Below are 21985 nucleotides of genomic sequence, written 5' to 3' on the forward strand. Positions count from 1 at the left end.
TGAGGAAAAGTTTGTTTTTAAACTATGCAGAGCAAGGGCAGCCATTGTGGTGCCATCCAGATATTGCTGAACTACAGTTTCCATCAGCCGGTGGTCAAGGATGATAGGTGCTGAAGTCCAACAACATCTGGAGGGCATCATACTGTCCACCCCTGACATCAGAGAATAAACAGATAGTGTATTTTCTAGCTGTCTTCCTACACATAGCCAATGGCATTCTTCTCCGCTTTCCCTGGTACCAGCACTCCAACATCTCCTTCCAAAACATTTCTTCAAAACAAGTGGCTCACTTGTACATTTGCATCAATCAGCGATAGACACTGCCGTAAAAAAAATGGTACAAATACCAAATATAGCTGTCCTTTCTCCGCTGATTATAGACTTTTTCCAAGAAATTGTAGGATTAAAAAAGTGCCACCTACATATTATACAGCTTGTTTTTGTACTTTATTCCAGTTGTGGTTTATACCCAAAGCAATGATTTAGAGATGGCATAGTCTTGTCAACTTTTTTTATATATACATCCATTTTTGTCTCTTCTAGCCCCGCAGAATTCTCATGTTCCTTGGTTAACTATTTGATGGGGACCATTCAATGCCATCCAAAGACCAGTGATTCTATGGGCAGTTATCCTTATTTTTGTCCTGGAAAATGATGGCAGCAAATTGTCTAAAACCTAGCTATTCAATTACCCTGTTGGCTCAGTGAAATACAAGAGTTGACTAGCCTCTTAAGCCTGGGTCTGGAAAAGATTCAGGTTCTGAGACCACAAGCCAGGAGTGACCCAACCTGTTTTGAATGCCGCAGATCAGATTTCTTAGTCAAAGGACAGTAAAAGGGATGAGTTAGCCATATGGGCCTTTCCTAACCCTCAATTTAATACTCTACAAATCATTTGGGAGTGTTCTATATGAGGGCAGTGAGGCTGCTGGAAATGAATCCCTAACAAATAGCCCAGCCAAATGGCTCAAAATTCTGCTGAATCCAGAAAGGTATCAAAGCTACTACAAGTGCCACGTATGACACGGGCTGTTTACTAGCTATAATAATAATAATTTGGTACCATTCCGCCGACCAACTTCCTTCACATCTGCAAGAATGGTCATTATGGTGCTGCGTGGTGGTGGCAAGGTGAAAGGAGCAGTCTACTTTCAGAGGATCTCTGAATTCCTGCAGCATTTTTATTTAGGGATCTTCACCAATGTTTTTGCACACAGGTGCAGCGAACCTACTGCCTCCCTCTACCTCTTAAGGAAGCAATAGCAACTTAACCAACTGGAGGTCGAGTAGGCCCTGCTGCGCTGCCCTGTCATCCACTCCCACAACTTAGATATAGGCCCATTCATTGATTCCGCTTGCAGAAACCTATAGTTCAAGTTTTCTTCTCCTTGTAAAACCTATCTTCTTTCAGGTTTTCAAGTATATTTGGCAAGGTGAGTTGCATTGCTGGGTGTGAGTCCCAAGAGGCCCACAACTAGGGCCAGGCAAATATATCAATTTTGATTTCTCATTTTTTCAATTCCACATCAGTTTGTGATTCTTTTTTTCAAAGGGCCTCATGAAAATCCATCAACATTTTAGTGCAAATTTCTCCCGATATACACATTTTTTAATGAAATCTTGCCCAATATACATATTTCTTGCACAGCTATTCTCCCCAACATAATGCATTGTTTATGTTATTTTCAGTAATATATGCATTTCTATGCACATTTTACCCCAGTACATGCATTATTGTGTGCATTACTTGGTGGGAGAAGTGCACTGCAAAATTCAGTGTGAATTTGGAAGGTTGGCTGTGTTTGTTATTGTACTTATCCTAAACTTAACCTAATGCAGTGTTTATAAAAATGATTTCCAAATATTGTTAAAGTACAATAACAATGATGTAATGTTTATAAGGTTTTTATTTTTTATTTTTTACATGGGTGTATCATAACAATTTCCCCCCATGTTTTATCTTACCTGGTGAACTTGTAATTTTATACTGGGTACAAAAATCCACCTTTCAACGTAAACCAAATCAAGTATCTCCTCCATCACTACCCACAACAACTCAGTTTACTTTTGGACTCTGCTTATTTAGATTAATGGAAATAATAATCTAATGATTTATTTTCTGTGTTAAAGTTTTCAGTTTTGAGGAACCAAAGCAAAGTCTGAATAAAGACGCCTTTCACAACAAGATAAACGTGAGCTACAATATTATGCAAGAGGAATCAATAAAATAGCAGTACTGGATAAATGCAGTTGTCACAGAAACATTACAAGGGCATTCTACCTCGAGAGGATGTATTTATTTCCTCCCCCTGCCCCTCTGTGCTGTCTTTCAGGGCAAAGCTTCCCCATGGGAGCTCATTACACCTCATTACAATAGAACTAAACCAGTGGCCTAAATAATGGCATGGACTAGCTCCACACTCCCATAAAAAAAATCAGTGAAGAGGGAAACAATGCAAAAACTAGCACCAGGAAACCATTAAATAATCAAACTCAGCTCAGCAGCTCACTTAAAAATCAGATAAAAATAAGTGGTGTTTCAAGTGGGAAGCCTTCCATGACTACTTGGGATTAAGGCAGAATATTAGCCTTATATTAAAAATGCACCTTAACTTACCTGACACATATTTTTTCTTATACGAAGCAGGCCTGTCATACAATGATCTTTGGATGTCAGAATATTTCGATCTGTCTTTCCTTTCTAGCATTGGCACATACTGCATCGTCTCTGCTTGTTTCATATCCATATATTCACCATTGTTTTCAAAGGATAGGATTACATAGCTGGAATGAAAGTGCAACAGCAACACAGAGATATAAGTTTACGGTGGGGATTTGTGCCACATTCATCTCTACTCACAAAACAGAGTAGATATACAGTTGTACCTTGGATCTCAAATGCCTTGGCTCCCGAGCAAATCGGCCCCCGAATGATCGAAATCCGGAAGTGAGTGTTCCGGTTTTCGAACGTTCTTTTGGAAGCCGAATGTCTGACGGGGCTTCCGGGGCTTCCGATTGGCCTCAGGAGCTTCCTGCAAGCCAATCAGAAGCCGCACTTTGGTTTTGGAAGTCGAATGGACTTCCGGAACAGATTCCGTTCAACTTCCAAGGTACGACTGTAGCTATAATATGATCCTTTCCCTCAAAATTAAGAATGACCTGAAATTTCTCAGAAAAGAAATTTCTGTCAAATTTAAAAACTTTCCCAGTAGTATTCGACGAAGTTTTGATCAGAGTGGACCCACTGAAATTCATGAGTAACTTAGGTCCCTTAATTTCAACAGTTCTGTTCTTAGTTGAATAGCACTCTTTGTTTTTTTGAGCTTCCCCTGAATTGTTGGAGAATTTCAGTCTTTCTTTCTTTTGGTGGAAAAGGCAAAGGTGGATCTACTTTAATACTCTTGTCAGGAAATTGGTATTTACTCAGAGCAGATCTACTGAAATTAATTGACCTCATTTCGCCATATTAGTTAATTTCAATAGGTCTATTATGAGTAAAATTTAGTTGAATACTAAGTGGGTTCGATGTCTATACCTTCCAGTTCTCCTCAGCCCATTTCATCCTCCAACATGAACCCACAATAGTGTTTCATTCAACATTAAACAAACCAACATTTTCCAGGGGGAGGGAATTCTGAGAAAAACTGCTGGACAATTTCACTGCCCCCCCCATTAATATTTGGCAAATTCCCCCCCCCCCGCATTTCACATCAGATTCAACTCTCTTGCCATCACAAAAGGTACATGACCTACTGTGCCCCACTTCCCAATTCTATGCAACTTACCCAAAGAAAGAACCATTTCCAGACCTGAAAAATAAACCCTACCTCCTAGTACTTTCATCAGCTGAGTTCATCCCAAAGATGTCCAGGTCCTTCTTGGGCTTTTCAGGATGTCGATTCAGATAGTTGTCCCTGTTTTTATGCAGGTAGTTCACCAAGTCTCCATAAAAGCAATATTCCGTTATGATATAAATTGGACCTGATGAAGGCGGGATAAAAAGGGCAAAAAAAATTGAATCAAAAGGCTTAGCCTCTTGCCAGGGTCATCTCCACAGAATGGTGAGGTCAGGTCTAATATCAGCAAGAAGCTCACTCTCCCACGGTCTCAGAGATGGCCTGAGATAATTCCTGGGATGCACGCCCCACCTTTTGAGATAAAAGCAGGCTGTTGGGGGTCCTTGCCTGAGGGCCCTTCAAATCCCAGAGCTAGGAAATGCATTTTAATTAATTCCCAGCTATGGTCTGAGCTTTCCTGCATTGACACCTATAAAACCCTGTCCTGAAGTGTTGACAATCTGAATAAGGCCTTTGCAATTCGTGGCCCATCAGCTGTAAATTGTGACACTCCAGATGCACAAGAACCCTGCTGTTTTTAAGGTCCAGGTGGGCTTCCATCAAGGGCTAAACATTATGTGTTTGGTTTGGTGGGTCACAGATTGTGTAGGCCTGATAACCTAGGTGCTATGATGGCTACAGCAGGCAGATGTTTATACGATGTGGACAAATATAGATCAGTTATGATGGAATGACTCTCAGCAGCCATCTAGTCTAGTAGCTACTTTTTGACCTGGCAAATTATGGAGTCTGCCTCCCTGTCTGAATACTAGGTCAGTGGGATCAAGCAAACAGAACATCAAGGAGCTGCTCAGTTCCTTATTTCAACGGTGTGAGAAGACTCTTAACCAAACCTACCTGACTTCGTACAAGCTCCTAACAAGTTCACTATGTTCAAGTGGGGTCCAAGATGGGTCATTATCTTTAATTCAGACATAAGAGCCTGCTTTTCACTGGATCTCGCAGTGGCTGTTGGAAAAATGAATAGAGCAGCTAATTAGAATTTATATTGAACAGATAAGATACAAAGAATAATAAAGTGATAAGATTATACATCATTACAGTAACATGCTGTTAATTATGGTCTTATGATCAGGTTTTTGTGAGGAAAAAGTATTGTCAGGGGTAAAAGCTGCTGGGAAATAAAATAATTATACATAGACAGTAGAATCTACGGATCTTGTACTCAGTTCAGTGAGACTTACTCTCAGGTAAATGAGTATAGCACTGCAGCCTAAAATGATTGGTTTCTCAACTAGAAGGCATGTATTGTATAACAAACAAACAATGGTGCATTTGTATGATGAGGATTCATTTTTAATTCATCAAACTGGGTCAATTTCTGAATCAGCTTATGTTAACATGAGCCTAATTTCAAGATAAACCAATTTGAACTTGCTTGGGTTCAGTCTGGTTTGGTTTAATTGCACCATTTTATGCCAGCTTCACATTTTTTTAGTTACAGATTGTTCTCTGTTCTGCTACTACCCGTGTCAAACCTATTACATTGCAACCTCAGGGTTTCATTAAAATGTTATGGGGTTGGGAGGAACAGCACAGAAACTCAAAATCACACTGAACGCTAATTTTATTTTATTTTTGTTTCTATCAAAGCTCCCGCCTCTTCCTTAGCCAGAGTGCACGGCAGCAGCCCACAACAAACCCTTCCATTTATTTATAGGATCCACTTGCACAAGAAGTGGGCACAGATGGTGAAACATGTTATTTACTATTAACTTAAAGAAATGTCAACTAAGTAAAAGTCTTAAGAACATGAGAAGAACCCTGTTGGATCAAACTAAAGGCCTATCTAGACCATGATCCTGTTTCTCACAGTGCTGTAGCTACAGGGGGAAGGCTTTTTTTGCCCCGGGTGAAGTCTCCAGAGGGACACCATTGAGGTTCCCATCCTGTGTGTGTACGCAAAAGTGTGTGAGGGTGATGCCAAACTGGGTCTTTGACCCAGGTGAAATAAAGCCTAGTTTCACCCCTGGTCAACCACATTCCTTTGGGAAACCTCTGCACTCTCCTGCCCTTGAGCTCTAGAATCTGATATTCAAAGACTTACTGCTGGGATCTTCAAGGTGGCATATAGCCACCATGAGTAGTAGCTTGTATTCTGGTCCTATAAAGGCATACCTTTGAAGTAGACCCATTGGCTTTATCCCTGGCAACTTCTAGCATTAATGTCTCTGAGGATCACAGCTTCTGATGATTCTAAGCATCGTGGACAAGTTCCAAAGGAGCTGCGCATGTGTGTATAAGTAAGTCATGCATGAAGACAGAAGTGTGCTTTGTAGTCTTAACTGAGTTTGCCTCCCACAGTGAAGGGAAGCTTCTGATAGCTTGTTATGGGAGTTTTAAGATAGTGACACCCACTCCAGTAGCATGCATGACTTTCTTACAAATGCCTCAGGGGGTGCTTTGAATTCTACCCATTCATTTTGGGGTTAGTTCTGTTGAAATCAATTGAATCTACTTCCATTCCAAGCAAATATGCTCAGAATTGAAGCATTGCTTTGAAGCAATGAATAACATTATCATGCTAAGCATTGCAGAATATGTCAAGGGCAAGGGAACCAGCGGTCCTTCAGATTCTGCTGCACATCCCATAGTTCCTGATGGGAGTTGGAATCCAACAACAGATGGAGGGCAACTGGTTCTTTGGTCATGGAATGTTTAATCAGCCCAAGGCCTGGTGTGATGGCCTGGGAATCCGATTCAGAGGCTGAACTGGAGGAATCCCAGCCTGCACAGGAGTCCCCGCCTCCAGAGCCGGCTGAACTGGGACAGGGCCTTGATTCTGAAGCGCCTGCACCTGTGCCGGATCCTCAGGAGCAGGCACCAGGTGAATCCACTCTGGCTCCGGAGGTGGTTGAGGACTCAGTGCCTACAGGTGAGTCTCCCCCTGGGTCCAGTAACCCTTCAGCCTCTCCTGAACTGCAGGGGCTCAGGGCAGAGAGGCGAAGGGAACTGGTTTCTCCCAGGAGGAGTGCTCACCTTAAGGCCAGGAGAGGCGGGTCTCCTGGGGGCTGGGACCGCCCCTGGCCTCAGAGAAGATAAAGGCCAGTCAGCCCGGTCCCAGGTTGTGGGAGCAACGTCGTTGATGAGCTGTTTCGGCCAGCATCCAGTCCTGTTCCCCCAGAGTTCCTGTCCTTGCCCGGCTTCTCGCTGTGGACCCTGCTTTGCCCGAGGAGGACTGTCTGGCGACCCTCAACTCAGGTCCTGGACCTCGCCCCACGGTAGCCTCCCCCCTGGACCAGCACACCTGGTTACTGAGAAATGTTATCACCTGGTGCCTAAAGATATGTAATGAAGGCACCAGATGAGCCTCCCTGAGGAGAGCATTCTGCAACTGGGAAGCCACTGCAGAAAAGGCCTGTTCTCATGTCCTCCAGACATCTCATGGAGGGGACCACTCAAGGAAGGGTCTCATATGATGCTTTCAGGCTGACCAAAACAGTTTCTGCGCCAGAACCGGGCCTAAACCAGGTTTACACAACACTTTATTGTAGTAAAACGTCCAAGTCATTTACAAGAAATATTAAAATTATCAATAAAACAGTTTTTAAAAACCATTACAAGTGTTTAAAATATTAAAGCACATCAACATGAACATGTTTGGGTAGGCTTCCCTAAACAAAAACGTTTTAAGCAGGTGCCAAAAAGTGTACAATGAAATGTCATTAGGAAGGGAGCACCAAAGTGCCACCACACTAAAATATCAATTTCTCACAGCTACGGAATGTGGGACATTTCACAGTGCCATCTCCACAGATTGAAGCAGCAGAATGGGCACAGTGGCAATAAAGACATAAAAGCAGACACAACTTGATGGAATCAAAAGCATCCAGAAGGAAAACTGTCATGGTAAATATCATGCCCGTTAATTTTGCTTTTAAGTTCTAATTCAGCCATTCTCATGATTTGAGATGAGCCAGAGAGATGGATTGGAGTACTTACAACCTGAAGAAACACTTACGCTTCAACATTTTCACAGCCACCTTCATCACAGGCTGTGACCGGCTTAATCCATAAGCAGTTCCTTCAACTACTTTCCCAAAAGCTCCAGAGCCAAGGATTCGTCCTGTAAACAACAGTGTTGCTAATTACTGTACTGAGAGGCAAACTATCATATCTTACTTCACAGCTTCTAGCATTCTTGAAATCCTGCTGCTGGCATGCTGCTGGCTTCCTTTGTCCATCTGATTTCTAAAAACCCATTAACACATGATGAGCCAGTTCCTCCAACTGAATGAATGGGAGATACCTACTCACACGAGAAATCTGAGCATGTATCAGAGTTCTGATACCCATTTCTTAGACTGAACCCATTTATTCTACAGCCTTACAACATCATGATTCCAAGACAACTCCATTGACATTAATAGCATTGTTCTAGAGTAAATCATTCATAAGCAAACAGCTTTGGTCAGTCAAATGCAGTTTGGTTTATCTCCTCCCAGCAATATTGTATTAAATGCTTTGCTTAAGCTGGGCTACATTTGAGTCTTTAGAGCAGTGGTTTTCAAAATATGCCCCAAGAAATGAAGCAGATCAGGGATCCCTCAATGAGGAGATTAGTCTAACAGTCTATAACAAAGACATGGTAGCACCCTGAACAGCTACAACATCCAGAGTTAGCTGACAATTAAGTCTGGCTGAAAACAAAGACGTTTAAACTGATTTTGTAAGACGTTATATTTGCAAGAAAGATCTGTCCTAGCAGTTTCTACAGGGTCCTCAACGCCTCCAATTTCATTTAAAAGGGCAAGTTTCTCCACCTCATGGTTACAGAGAAACCTCTGAAAATAGGTGGGCAGCTTTTTCAGAATGACAGATTGGGGCTCGCTCACTTAGCAAAAGTTGTGGTCCTTCTCAATTATTATACCACCTGCAACCCATTTCCCCTTCTGGCTTTCTGTGTTCCATGAAAATTTTAATCAGTCTCAACACTAGTCCCACACTTGTATGGCCGAATGAGATTATGGGAATTATTAAAACTGTCCAATGTGCATGTATACTCAAGGCTCTTCAAGCCTGTGTCACAATTCAGGGATTTTAATGCAACTGTTGGAACCTGTGTGAAAATTCAGAGATGATTCGGAGAGAAGCTTCACCTACTATTTCCCCCATTAAAATGCAAGCATGGTCAGGTCCATTTCTGAAAACCCCACAAGGAAGTTCTCGCAGTTCAACAAAACTTTGATCTGGCTTCTTGTGATAAAGCCAGGATGAAGAAAGCTTCCTATGACATGTCAAACCCACGCCAACATGTTGAGCTTCCACCAAACCCCCAAAGGCCTTCTGTGACTTGAGGTCTGTGGACCACATGGCAGGATGCAGCCTCTCATAAACATTTGCTCGATCTAGTCATCATCCAGTGCCCACTCTACTCAGTGTCATGGCTGTATATATATTCAACATGAGAAAAACTTCCTGCTCTGCCCACACCTCTGCTCCGTATGGGAGGTGGGAGAACTTCCTGAATGTCAGGGATTTATTAGTAGGTCTCCTATTTGCACTCGTGAGCATTCATTTGGATAAAAGACTTGTTTACCAGGTGTTTACAACATGAATGTCTGGAATCAGATGATTCCATCCACAGCTTGTCTCTGCAGGCCACAGTTTATCTTTTTGAAGGGAAAGCCCTCTCCACACAATGACAGGCACTGTTTTGCATTTCCCATGGCTGAACTCCTAGCACTGAAAGCCAGTTCCAGGGCTGGCATCTGGTGATGCCTGACTAGGATGAAACCAACCTTCTTCATATGCATAACTCATAATTAACCATGAGCATTCCTCCACCCTCAATAGTTTGGGCATGACCCAAGACCAAGATTCAGCTCAGAAAGGATTTATTGGAACATCAGGAGCAAGAATGACAAACAGGGTGCTTGGCCTGGTATATCTACCTTAAGCCAGCCCAGGCAAAACACACCCACCACCTGTGATAAATCGCCTTAATGCTGAAATTTATGAATCACAACACTGGCCCTATCTCAGTAAGGGTTGGCTGCCTGCCAGCTACTAACAATGTCATTGGAGGGGTTTAGAACCCTCTCTGTCTTTTGTTATGCAGATGAAGCTCTTGAGCTCCAGGAGACCTGAACGCCTAGGCCTGCATTGCTTGCATACAGCCTGGCTTTGGCCCACAATGCCTGCATATAGAACACATTGTAAGCAAATTGGAGGTTGAAACAAAGCTAAAGGGTTGAAACAAATCAATTGGTTGTGGCTTTTCAGTAAATGACCATGTCATACTGTCCAACTTTTGTGGATCCAAAACCGGGACCCATGTTTTCGTGGACACACTTCTAGACAAGTTGCATTGCCTGTGCCACACTCTAGCCCCGCCCCCCCAGCATTTTTTTGGGACTAGACACGGCCCGACAGCATGCAAGATCACAGCATCCAAAAAGTCCACTGCAGTGTGGACTGCTCCTGTTCAGGGTTCCAGCCAGCTGTGCCCTTATGCAGAATAGGCCATTCCATTCTCGCTTCAGCTGTCAGCAGCATTCTGTGGCCACTGAACATCCTTAGTTTTGCACTGGGCCATTTTGTTTTGGTTCCCCCACAAATCTGGGTTTTCTTCCCGCACTTCTGCAAAACTTGGGGCTCTCCCAAGCCTCCTGATAGCTACCTCTTGCACATGGATGATGCCATTTTGGCTACATTAAGGATTTGCATGCAGAGAAGGAGCTAGCCACACAGTCAAAGCATTTCCTTTCTCAATGGTTATGCAACATTGCTAACAATGATACTAACATTCTACATGAAATGAATGCTGCTATCTCTGTAGCAGCAAGAAGGCCTTACCTAGTACTAATCCATCTCGTGGAAATTCCCATCTTGAGTCATATGGCAGCTGCATGGGGTCCACATAAATGTATTCATGTCCATCCGGGCTGATGGACTCGATGACTCTCCATCTTATTTCATATCTTGGTTTCTGCGGCGCACAAGGAATGGAAGGCGGCATGTTAGACTCATCCCTACACAACACGTGAATGGAGACAGTTTTAAAGAAGTGTGTTTCTACATTACCTGCTTCCATATGATTACCAGGACAATCAGCGAAATTATTACAATTACGAGCAACACTAGGACTGCAGCAGCCACCGTCAATTCTGATCGTAAAGCTGTAGGAGAAAGGAAATGTGTAGTTGAGGGTTTTTTTCTCTCACCAGCAGGAGCTCACTTTCAAAAGCAGTCACGGTGGCCATGATCCCAGGCTGGCCTGGGACAGTACAGTAAATTGTGCTTCTTCCTCATTCAAGGTGTGTAGTATCCAAGTCTGGCCTGGTTATTTTGGCATATCAGGCAGAAAATCCCATAGAATTAAGCGTGAGCAGTGAAGTACAACCCTACGCATGCTTACTCAAAAGTAAGTCCATCTGTGTTCAATGGGATTTCCTTATACACAGTTATCTCAAAGTAAATCCCTTTCAACTCAATGGACTTCTGATAAATCAGTTTTGTGCATGCCTTAAGTCTTTCCCACTGAAATCAAAGGAAATTAAAACTCCTTAACTCTAGCTGAATTATGCCCTCCTTTTGATTTGTATGCATCCATCTTTTAATTACCAGTTGCTGTTTCCTGCCTTCCTTGAGATTAAAGATCCATATGATACCACTATTTCCTCTGTAAATTCCTCTCACACACCCTTTCTTTGTGGGTTCAGCTATAGTTAAGTTGGAGGGGGGCATAAGTGTGAAGAGAAGGCTCCATATTTCACACAACTCTCCATCAACTCCTGTTTTCAATATTCTAAGAATTATTTAAGCAATTACAGGTTCGTCCCACTCAGGATATTAATATACATACCATTATACTTACATATACTGAATAGGCATGTTCTTTAAATGGGTAGGACTTTTAAATATATTGTCATATGAGTATTTTAGTTTTTTGTTCATTGCTGCTTTTACCTGATTTTAATGCCCTTTTATTTTATTTTCGCCGTGCCAGTCGCTTGGAGGCCCTTGAGTGCAAAAATGCGAATAACTAAGGGGAATTATTCGGAGTGGCTTCTGTGATCTCGGGTATGGCAACATGGAAAATATTTCTAAACAGCTTCGCACCAGACAAACAATATTGCATATCTTGCCCAAGCCATCAGAATATAGATTGGAGGCACCAGGATGGTAAATGCAAAAGATGCCGTAAATCATGCATGTCTGTGGTTTTCAGTATTATCTGGTTGTTAAAACAGTGGTGCAGCTAGGTAATTTTACACTCTGGACTTAATCATCCTATCATGTGGTTTTTTAGATGGCAATGTGTATCCTTTCACTTACCGTATTTTTCGCCCTATAGGACGCACCGTCCCATAAGGCGCACCTAGTTTTTTGGGGGGAAATAAAGGGGGGGAATTATTTCCCCCCCAGGTGCGGGGCTGGGGCGGGGGAGGCCCGAGCTTCCCCCAACCCCAGCCCCCAAACAGGCAGCTCTCTGCAAGCCGTGGGAGCCCAGCGGGAGCGCTCCCACTGCTTGCGGAGAGGTCCGCGAAGCCTGGGCGCGCTGATCTCAGCGCGCACAGGCTTCGGCATGCTGGCAACTCTCCGCAAGCAGCGGGAGCGCTCCCGCTGCTTGCGGAGAGGTCCGCGAAGCCTGGCGAGCGAGAGGGGTCGGTGCCCACAGACCCCTCTTGCTCTCCAGGCTTCAGCGAAAGCCTGCATTCGCCCCATAGGACACACACACATTTCCCCTTCATTTTTGGAGGGGAAAAAGTGCGTCCTATAGGGCGAAAAATACGGTACTTTAAAATGTGTGAAGCTAGCTTCCCTGCATTTGAGGAGCTTCCTGCTCATTGCAGAGTGGAGCCCTGGACTTCTGAGCTAAAGTGCTGCCCTGAGGGCACCACCACGTAAAAAGGTCTGAGATCACATCCACACAGCATAAATTGTTTCATGACTCCTTGGGTCCCTTTTAAGGAGATGGAGCCAACAGCAGCTGTGCCAACCATATACCATGTTTACTCACTGGGAGCCACAAGCTTCAGTTCCCGTGCCACAGTGCCAAGGTCATTCCTCGCCATACAGCGAACAGCCAGCGTTTCTTCCACTTTCTGAAAGGTCACCTGGCTTTCTACCATGTTTTTCTGACCAAGGTGAGTCTCCATGGTGATATCAGAGATATTGTTTGTCAGGAAGGTCCACGAGGTGTCATTACCGCACCTGAAGAGAAGTATAGATATAAATGAGGATTGCCAAACACTTCCCTTTTATTGAGAATTGCTCAGTGAGCAAACAACTTTATATACATACATCAGTGGGTGGCTAGTGTGTTGTCTTGGACTCAAGCTCACATCAGCCCTAGCCAGCATGACCAATTATCAGGGATGTGGTGAAATGAAGTCCAAAACATTGGCAACCCCTTGTTTGAAGACACATTGCCTTAGAAATGTCAACTGGACACAACCAACCAAGCTCTCGATCTCCTACCTCCTGCAGTCTCTCTCTCTCTCACACTCTCACTCTCTCTCTCTCTCTCTCTCCACACACACACACACACACACACACACACACACCATGCCCATGTGATGCCGACACAAACTCCTACACTAACACTTTGAAACAGAACGGAAGAACGACACCCCGTCTCTCTCCCTCTCTCCCCTCTTTTCCTTCCACTGCAAGATGTCTATGACAAAAGTGTCTCTCACTATGTGTAAACGAACTGTGAAAAAGAATCTATGAGTTGAAAGCGGAGGTGACAGATGTACTTTCCCGTTTATTTGTGTGTTTTGTAGCACAAGAAAATATTTAATAAAAACTATTTTTTTAAAAAAAACTGTCCTTGAAGAATTCGCAAGCTTTTCATGCTGATTACAGCTACCACCTTGGAAACTTCACTGGGCAATTCCAGGCTGTTGCCATGTTCAGATAGACTTCAAACATAAACCATCAAATTCAGTTGGATGGAAGGTCTTGCGCAACAAACCCACTTCCCACGACCCCAACATGCAAAAATGCACTGGAAGATGAACTATGCAACATCATTTAAACTCCCCAGAAACGCATGAGAATGAATGCTCATTAAACAAACAGGATGCTCCTGGCAAACAAATGAGGATGAAGGCTCAAGAAAAGGTCATGCCCAGTGATGATAACCAGTGACTACAAAGCAGCTTAGAAAATATTGACTACATACAACTGATATGACCAGATTATTAGTAATCTTTACACCTGGGTGCTAGTTATAAATCATACTGCAGTAGAAGCTGACAGCTTCCCTCCCAAAGGAAACAGCAGCTGGGGGTAATTTTGCTGCGATCCCCTCCCTGCCCATATGTTGAGATCCAGTCATCATTGGGTAGTCACATGATTGTTGTGGTTTCTCCCCCAAATAATAATAAAAAGACACATGGAAGTCATTTAACATCACATCTCCCCACTCAGAAGACCAGCAATATACAGTAACTTGCAGCGGTTTATTATTACCTGAAATAATATCCCCTCCATCTCCAAAAATGCAAGTCCCTATGTATTATAAAGAATTTATAAGCTTATTGATCTATAATCATGTTATCCATTTATAATTACACGGATGATATTCTAAGACGGTCAGAATCAACTTTCCTTACTTTTTAATGTCCTTGCAAACCAGCCATTCCACTTCAGGGAGCGGTGTCCCTTCTGCCAAGCATGTCACCGTTTGCCCCGCAGAGTCGTGATGACTATCCACCAGATCTCGAATTAAAGCTGGAACTGAAAAGGGATAATTTGGGAAGAGCGAGTCAGATCCTTACAGCACTGAAGAAATTCTGTTTATTGAAAAGAAGCGGCAGAAGCATAGTTTTGAACTCCCATCTGCCTGGCAAACTCAGTCATTCCTTGGGGAAATCTAGATTCAGACTTTCTGGAGTTCTTTGCTTGTTTTCACTAACACATGATCCCCTCCTGTATCTAGATTACCTGTACTTACTTACTAGAAGCAAGCACCATGGAACTCAGTGGGACTTACTTTTACTAAACATAGGTAAGATTAGGCTGTTAGCTGAAATCCTAAGAACACTTTCCTTGGAGTAAGTTCCACTGAATGCAGTATGACTTATTTCTGAGTAAAGATGGATAGTATTGGATCGTTCTACTGCAAAACCTTGCACACTTTCTTGAGGAAAGTCCCAATTAAGTCAGGTGAATAAACATGCATAGGATCAGACAGAAGGTTAGTCTTCAGTGGGAATTACTAGTTCACTGGCTTTAATCGGGACTCATATCCTGTAGGGCCTTAGCAGGGTCCTGGCTTCAAGAGAAGAACATATGGCAGTACTTTTGGGATGTGGAATAAAGGAATCCAGGCACAACAAGGCAGCTACACAGCAAGCTGGGGGTGCACAGTCAAGAGAAGAATGAACTCTTCATTTGCTCATTTCAGAACTCCTCTTTGAGTTAAGGCTGTCAATGGGCTGAAGCATTTTTAGATTATTTCCAAGATAATTTTTCATTCTGTTACAGCAACATATCACAACCCAAACAGCCTTTAAAAGCCCAGCAGTAGCATGCCCTTAGTTCATCATCCCACAGACCAAAATGGCCTGCACTTAGTAAGTTGACTCTCACTGATTAATCAATTGAAGCTTGAGTTGATTGATTGACTAATTTAAGCCCTGCTTTGACTGTTACTTGGATCATTCATCTTTTGCCAACCTGGTGCCCACCACGTGTTTTGGATACAATGTGGATATGCTGGTTTATATGTATTGATGCATGAAAATTTAGAAATAATTAACTAAAACAGAAATACACTGTGTCTTCACCATAGTGGGGAAGACAGTGACCAAGGAACTGGTGTGCCTGCTCAGTCTACTGTCCACATGCTACTGACAGGCAACACCAAGGTCCCTACTCTCCCTTCCTACGGTTCTTGGAAGCCCTTCCAATAGAGGACTGTCCTCTGCAAAGTAGGAGACATGGCCTTCCTATGAGTTGGGTCAGACTGATTATCCATCTAGCTCAGTATTGTCCACTCTGACTTTTAGTGGCTCTCCAAGGTTCCAGGCAGAGGTCTTAGACGTCACCTGCTACCTGACCCTTTTATATGTAGGTGTCAGGGATTGTCCTTGAGACCTTTTGCAAGCAAACCATGTTCTCTAACACAGAGCTACTGTCCCAGCTATGAGAGAATGCTTTAAAGGCAGATGACATGACAGCCATTCTGCTGCTGCAGCTAAGCAGGTCTGGATAAGGGGCTGCTTGGGAACCATATGTAAACAGCTCAGGAGAAAAGTTACACACAAGTACGGTACATAAATTAGGTTAAGTGATTGATAGATGGGGGTGGGTGGAGTAGACATCTGTATGAACTCTTTCCAAAACTCTTCTTTCAAAACATCTCTGAGCAATGGTCGCCATGATAAGTTCTACACTAAATGCACATTTTGTGCTGTGATTCCTCATTCCTTTTATGTACCCCTTCCTCTCTCCAAATCAAATCCATGTGGAAGGGACCATTTCTGACTCTCAGCCAGGCACAGCAGATGTTTAAGTTTGTCGGCATCTGGGGCTGAACTAATCTCCAAAGTATCTTCCATGGACAGCGGCAAGCAAGCGAGTTTGTTCCTAGATAATTTGCCTTATTATTGACTCCTATTTTCAGAAGTATTATTCGTACCATATGCTGTTTCTTGCAAATGCTGGATACACTCATGGCAAGAGAACTTTCCTTCTAGGAGCAAGAATTCAATGTACAAATAATATGGCCGGGGTCACATGGAAGAAGTAACCTGGTTCTAGCCATCTAGGCTGCAGTCTTGCACATTTTGGCTTGGTCTACACCAGGGCTTAGGAAACTGTGACTCTCCAGTTGCTACAGCACCCACCACCCCTGACCATTGACCATAGTAGATAGCCACATGTGACCTACACAAACAGCAAATGAGGTGGCCAAACTGTTCTTGGGCTGCATCAATTCAGATAGATGGGTGGGAATCACATGACTGAATCCCACGCCCCAGGGGGAATAACTGCAGTTTTGCCCTTCCCCCATCATGCTTGATTTCTGTGTGCGGTGATTATTTTCCAGATGTGTGTGTGTCTCAACTTGCACTACCACCTACAGTCTGAATGGTTCAAGCTAGGAACAATCTTATCCTCTCATCTGTTTTTGTCTGTGCACACCAGGCCTTAGGCTACCTAAATCTCCCTGAAAGTCAATGTGGTTAAACTGGGAGAGCACAGTTCAAATTCCTCCTCATCTGCAGTGCACACATGTTCCTCCTGCCATGAGGAACATGAGGAAGATTAGGCTGAGAAATGACTAGCCCACAGTTACCCAGCAAGCTTCACAGCTGATTCCCCTCACCCCCATTTCCAAGTTTAGTTTTTCTAGCTTTCTAAACTTTCTACTAAACCCACAGTAGTTCATATTTGTTTGTTGGCCTATGGATCAGTCTCTGTAGTGTCACTTCCACATCTACCTAACTCCTCTAGTTTTATACTGATCTTACCCATTTTACAGGTTTACCTTGTATGAGCAGGGAGAAAATATATCTTTGAGTTTCATCCTCATTCTGTGCTACAAAAGTATAATATCCACTGTCTTCTTCCTTGGCACGGATTAACTTTAATAAACTCTGGTACCTATTGAAAGAGAACATTGTGATCATTTCCCACAAGAGGAACAGTAAAAAAATAAGCAAAACAAACTGATAGCTTTGTTGGAAATCAATCTCTCTGTGTGTAAAAGACAGGCTCAGTATATGGTAAGGACAAATGGATCAGACTAAATTTGGCCTGTGTTAATTTCACACATTATCAATGCAAGGATAGTTCTGTCCCCTTTTTGCTTGCCTGAGAAGATGTGTGTGTGTGTCATAGCTGTCAACTTTTCCCTTTTCTTGCGAGGAATCCTATTCGGAATAAGGGAATTTCCTTTTTAGAAAGGGAAACATTAACAGCTATGGTGTGTGTCTGTGTCTGTAATACTCTGAAGCAACAAATAAACAAAACAAAAACCAGAACATTTACATTTATGAGGTAATCTGATTAGTGAAGTGAAGGCCTTGCGAGGGGTATAGTAAAATTTAACAGAAATTTCCATTTTCTTCTGTGGGCTTTTTGGAGGGAGGACTGAAAAAATGTATGAAATATTATCTCTTTCAGAATGAGATAAATGCTTTAAACCAATGTTTAATGTAAGACAATCTACTGTGTTAAAGAATATACTTTACTTCAGTAAAACTTAAGTAGATAAAGCGAATGTACTGCGGGAGTGGGGGAAATGTATGTTACACTTTACATGGTAATCTTCAAATTTCTCTGAATCACACCCTATTTCTCTAACAGCCTGGTTCTATGCATGGAATTGCAGCCTTATTTTATTATACCTACCTGAGAGTAAGCCCAGTGCACTTAGTGGGTTGTATCCAACAGAGTTGAAAAAGCTGACAGTAAGGATTCTGACAATGGAATAGGGAGGTAAGCAATTTCCCCCTCCCTATGCAATCCCTTGGAGGGGTGGGAGAGTCTCCAGAGCAGATACACTCACCCATACTGTCAGCTGAGTGACACTGTTGGACGCAACCCAAGGAGACTTGGCTTTTGAGTAGACAAGGACACAACAAACTGTAAGCATGCAAACCTAGGAATAAACCCAATTGAAGTCACCTGAAGATATGTCTGAGTAAACATGCATAGAATCATCCTGCATATCTTATAATAAATCAGAAGGAGAAGCAAGTAATAATTCTTAAAACCTGTATGAAGCCAAATAAAGGTTTGAAAAATGCACAAAGATAGGAATAGTAGAGGAATTGGAGAACCAAGAATCTGCCAAGTGGAATTTTCATAGAGATACAGAACAGGCTGCAGATTCTCTAGAGGAGAGATCAATCTACTTCCAAGGAGATACTCTGGTTTGCAAATGGAGAACTGGACAACTAAAACCTACAAATTCCTTGGCAAACATTTTCTTTACCTCGTCTCCTGGATCTGCTTGGACTTAGTGACAATCTCCGTGAGATTTTCCATCAGAGTCACATTGTCCTTCAGCCAAAACATTTTTGGCTCTGGGTATGCATGCACATCAACTACAAATTTTTTAACTTCATGAAGATTGACAGCTTCCATGGGGTTAAAATGGGGTTCCAGATGAATGAACCCTTTATCTGTAGGAGGACAAAGGTTTCCATGAGTATCTCTCAATGATAATTGGCATGCTCAATTGAGAACAACAAAGGAAACTAGAAGCAGACTCTACCATGAACTGTGATCTCGACTCTTTTCGTTTTCTTAAAATCTTTGGTCACGTGAAGAGCAGCACATTCATAATCTCCACTGTCCTTCACTGAAGCATCTGGAATGGTCAGGTTGTAAACCAGCTTCTGGGTTGGAATTTTGATGTCCTCAAGTGAAATTTTACCTTTGTTCTTCTGCATAGTTGAAGGATCAGAAAACTTGGTCAAACAACATGGCCACAGAAAACAACTTGGCACCCTTAAGATCCATTATCAGTTTCCAGGTTTCACAAAGACCCTCAGAGAAAGCCCTATAGTAGATCCCATCTTCATCTCAAGGTCAAATGGACAAAGAGTCAAAGACTTTTTCACTAGTAGACAGGGCACTTTTGGTGGTGGTTCCATATCTGTATCACAGGAGGCATACACACCTCTTCTTTGCAGATTGGGAACCATCATGCACACAGTACCTTGCTTGCCTGTGAAATTAATCATCTAGCCAAGGATATACTAATGACAGCTTATATGCACATATGGGCCCTAGCTGGAGCACAGTAGTTGTGTGACTATTCAGTCAAGTGACCCTGAGCATAACCTATTGAGAATGCTGAAGACTGCAGTCATACATGCTGTCTCTAACAGCCAAAAAAATTATTTTTTATACCGTGAATATTAAAAAATTGGGCCCAACCCTAGAATTAGTACATTTGAAAATCAACATGTCCACAGTGCTGAATGCTAATGAGGTTGAAAAGGAAGCCAGCAAACTGGGATCACAGTAATTTATTTCCATTCGAGTGGCAATGCTACTGATTTTTGTTCTGATTACTTATTCAGGTTTTCAGAAAGCAAAATTAATTTGTAATACCTGCCCCACCACAAAAAACCCATCCCAAACACCTCAGTTTCTGTGATTTAGGCAATTGTCAAAGGAAGGATTCTTTGATCTAATAGATCAAACCACAGCACAGCCTTCCTCAAAGGTGGTGAAAAAATTGAAAGCAGTAGGAATAGCTAGAGCTCTTGATGACTATGGAAACTAACAAAATTGGGGCCTACACAAAAATAAAGACTTTTTCTGAGAACTAAAATTGATGTGAAGTAGAAGCACACTGTCCAACTCTTTATTTTCTGAAATCGCGAGAGCGCTAGACCGAAAAAGGGACATCCAGGAATCAAAACAGATGCCAGGATTGGCTTCTGTGATCTGTGATGTCCAGGTTAAAACAGGCCAGTTGGCGGGTTTGATAGATGCCAAGAATGAGATCAAAACATTTTTTAAAAAACCGAAATCCTATTTATGGTATTGCTCATTTATCTACTTAATCACATGGCACATTATGGACATGGAGAAAAGTAAAATCTTAGCAGCAGAATCAGAATGAATGGGACTAGGAATACACTATCATAAATCTAGGCATGGGATCTATTCTCAGTTCACTTTGGCCCAATATGACAATTTATGAGATTTATTCTTCTCTTGTCTTTCTGCTGAGGTAGCTGAACACTAAGTTGGATCCACTTGCTTCCCATCAAAATCAACGGGACTTCAGGTAGCCATGACTAACTGTTCACATCAATATCAATGGGACCTTAGTGTGACTACCGTCGTCTGGCTCCAGCCCATTGTGATTAATTATCCACTCTTCCACTCTTCCTTTTTAACTCTGCAATAACTTTCTGAAGCAGGATTAGTCCCAATCCAGCACTTTAAGTTCCTCTGGTGCACTAGCTCCCAGTTAACTCTGGTGTGCTGTGCTTCAGAGAAGACTCAGCCCATCTGATTATGACTTGAAGTCATTTGTAGAGAGTCATATTCTCACATGTACAGAAGTGTAACATGTGGGCAGCTCCAGAAACACTCCATTTTTTGTTCTATTATGTTTTCCAGGTTTGAGGGGAGTGTTATTACTTTATAACCACTGTCCCACTTCCTGTCAACCTCATATGTTACTCATCTCCTCTTAACATCTTGTAAAGTTCTTCAGGTTTACTAACAATAAAGTCTTGGTTCATGATACCCAGCTAACGCAACAAGAAAATGCTCTCTCATCTGTCTTTATTCTATTTGTTATTTTTATTTTTTACCAAAAAAAATCCCCCTACAACCCCACCCACGGTCTTCTTCGGTCACTTATTCAACAACAAGTATTTGGGGAGGGGGGGAAGAGATATTTACCACTTTCCCTGGATAATTCCACTGTAAGTTCACGACTTCGTTATCCAAGACCACACACGTTACAACAATGGTTTCTCCTGTCTTATACACGGTCTTGGGGGATTCGATCTCAACATGAAGATATGATGTAGCTGGAAGAGGAAAAAGAGAATTTGCACATTTAAGAAATGTTTTGCACATCACAGAGGTTCTTTTGAACAATTTGCTCTGAGTAACTGTTGAGGGGGACCTTTGCACTAAGGCAAAGGGATAAGTCTGTTAAAATAAACCATGGTGCTTCCAGAAACCAGCATTCAACAGTTGACATGATTCTTGTCAGGTGTTCCATAATGTAAGGCAGTGGCTTTCAACCAGTGTGCCGTGGCACCCTGGGGTGCCTTGAATGATAGTCAGGGGTGCTGAGGGCAACACTGCCCTCTGTCCCTTTTTCCTTCCCTTCCTCCTGTGATACCTTCTCACATCTCTGCCTTCCAAAGACTTGTGTGGCTGCTTGCTGCAGCAGCCCTGGCTACAAGCTCCCCAGGTGAATGGTGCCTCTGGGGTTGGCCAGGGCGTGCTGGTTGCCAGGAACTGAGGTGGCCTCAGAGTAAACAGGCAAGTGGGTGAGGGAGCCCAGCCAGCCAGCCAGTGCACCAGCCTTTGCTGTTGGGAATGGACAGACAACCAGGAGGCTGAGCAGGTAGGCAGGTGCTGCACTGGCCTTTCTTGTGCTTGCTGGGAGCTGAGTACCTGCCTGGGAGCTGAGTGCCCAGCACTGAAGGAGAGCCTTTCCACCATGTAGGCCCAGC

General features: G+C 42.8%; 1 protein-coding gene across 5 annotated transcripts in view; it reads right to left on the reverse strand.

Moving 5' to 3' along the window:
- Positions 1–21985, reverse strand: part of PDGFRA (platelet derived growth factor receptor alpha) — a 56778-nt gene that overhangs the window by 10618 nt on the left and 24175 nt on the right. For all 5 annotated transcript variants that reach the window (XM_083630179.1, XM_083630180.1, XM_083630177.1 and 2 more), the window contains exons 5-16: positions 21198–21328; positions 19042–19213; positions 18760–18949; positions 17308–17423; positions 14426–14549; positions 12823–13016; positions 10884–10978; positions 10656–10788; positions 7819–7923; positions 4695–4805; positions 3828–3981; positions 2618–2784 (exon numbers count right to left, since the gene is read on the reverse strand). In XM_083630179.1, the coding sequence (XP_083486305.1) occupies positions 2618–2784; positions 3828–3981; positions 4695–4805; positions 7819–7923; positions 10656–10788; positions 10884–10978; positions 12823–13016; positions 14426–14549; positions 17308–17423; positions 18760–18949; positions 19042–19213; positions 21198–21328 (1692 nt within the window). The remainder of the gene's footprint in view (positions 1–2617; positions 2785–3827; positions 3982–4694; positions 4806–7818; positions 7924–10655; positions 10789–10883; positions 10979–12822; positions 13017–14425; positions 14550–17307; positions 17424–18759; positions 18950–19041; positions 19214–21197; positions 21329–21985) is intronic.

This window comes from Podarcis filfolensis, assembly GCF_964270895.1.
Source record: "Podarcis filfolensis genome assembly, chromosome: 9".
Lineage (NCBI taxonomy): Eukaryota > Metazoa > Chordata > Lepidosauria > Squamata > Lacertidae > Podarcis > Podarcis filfolensis.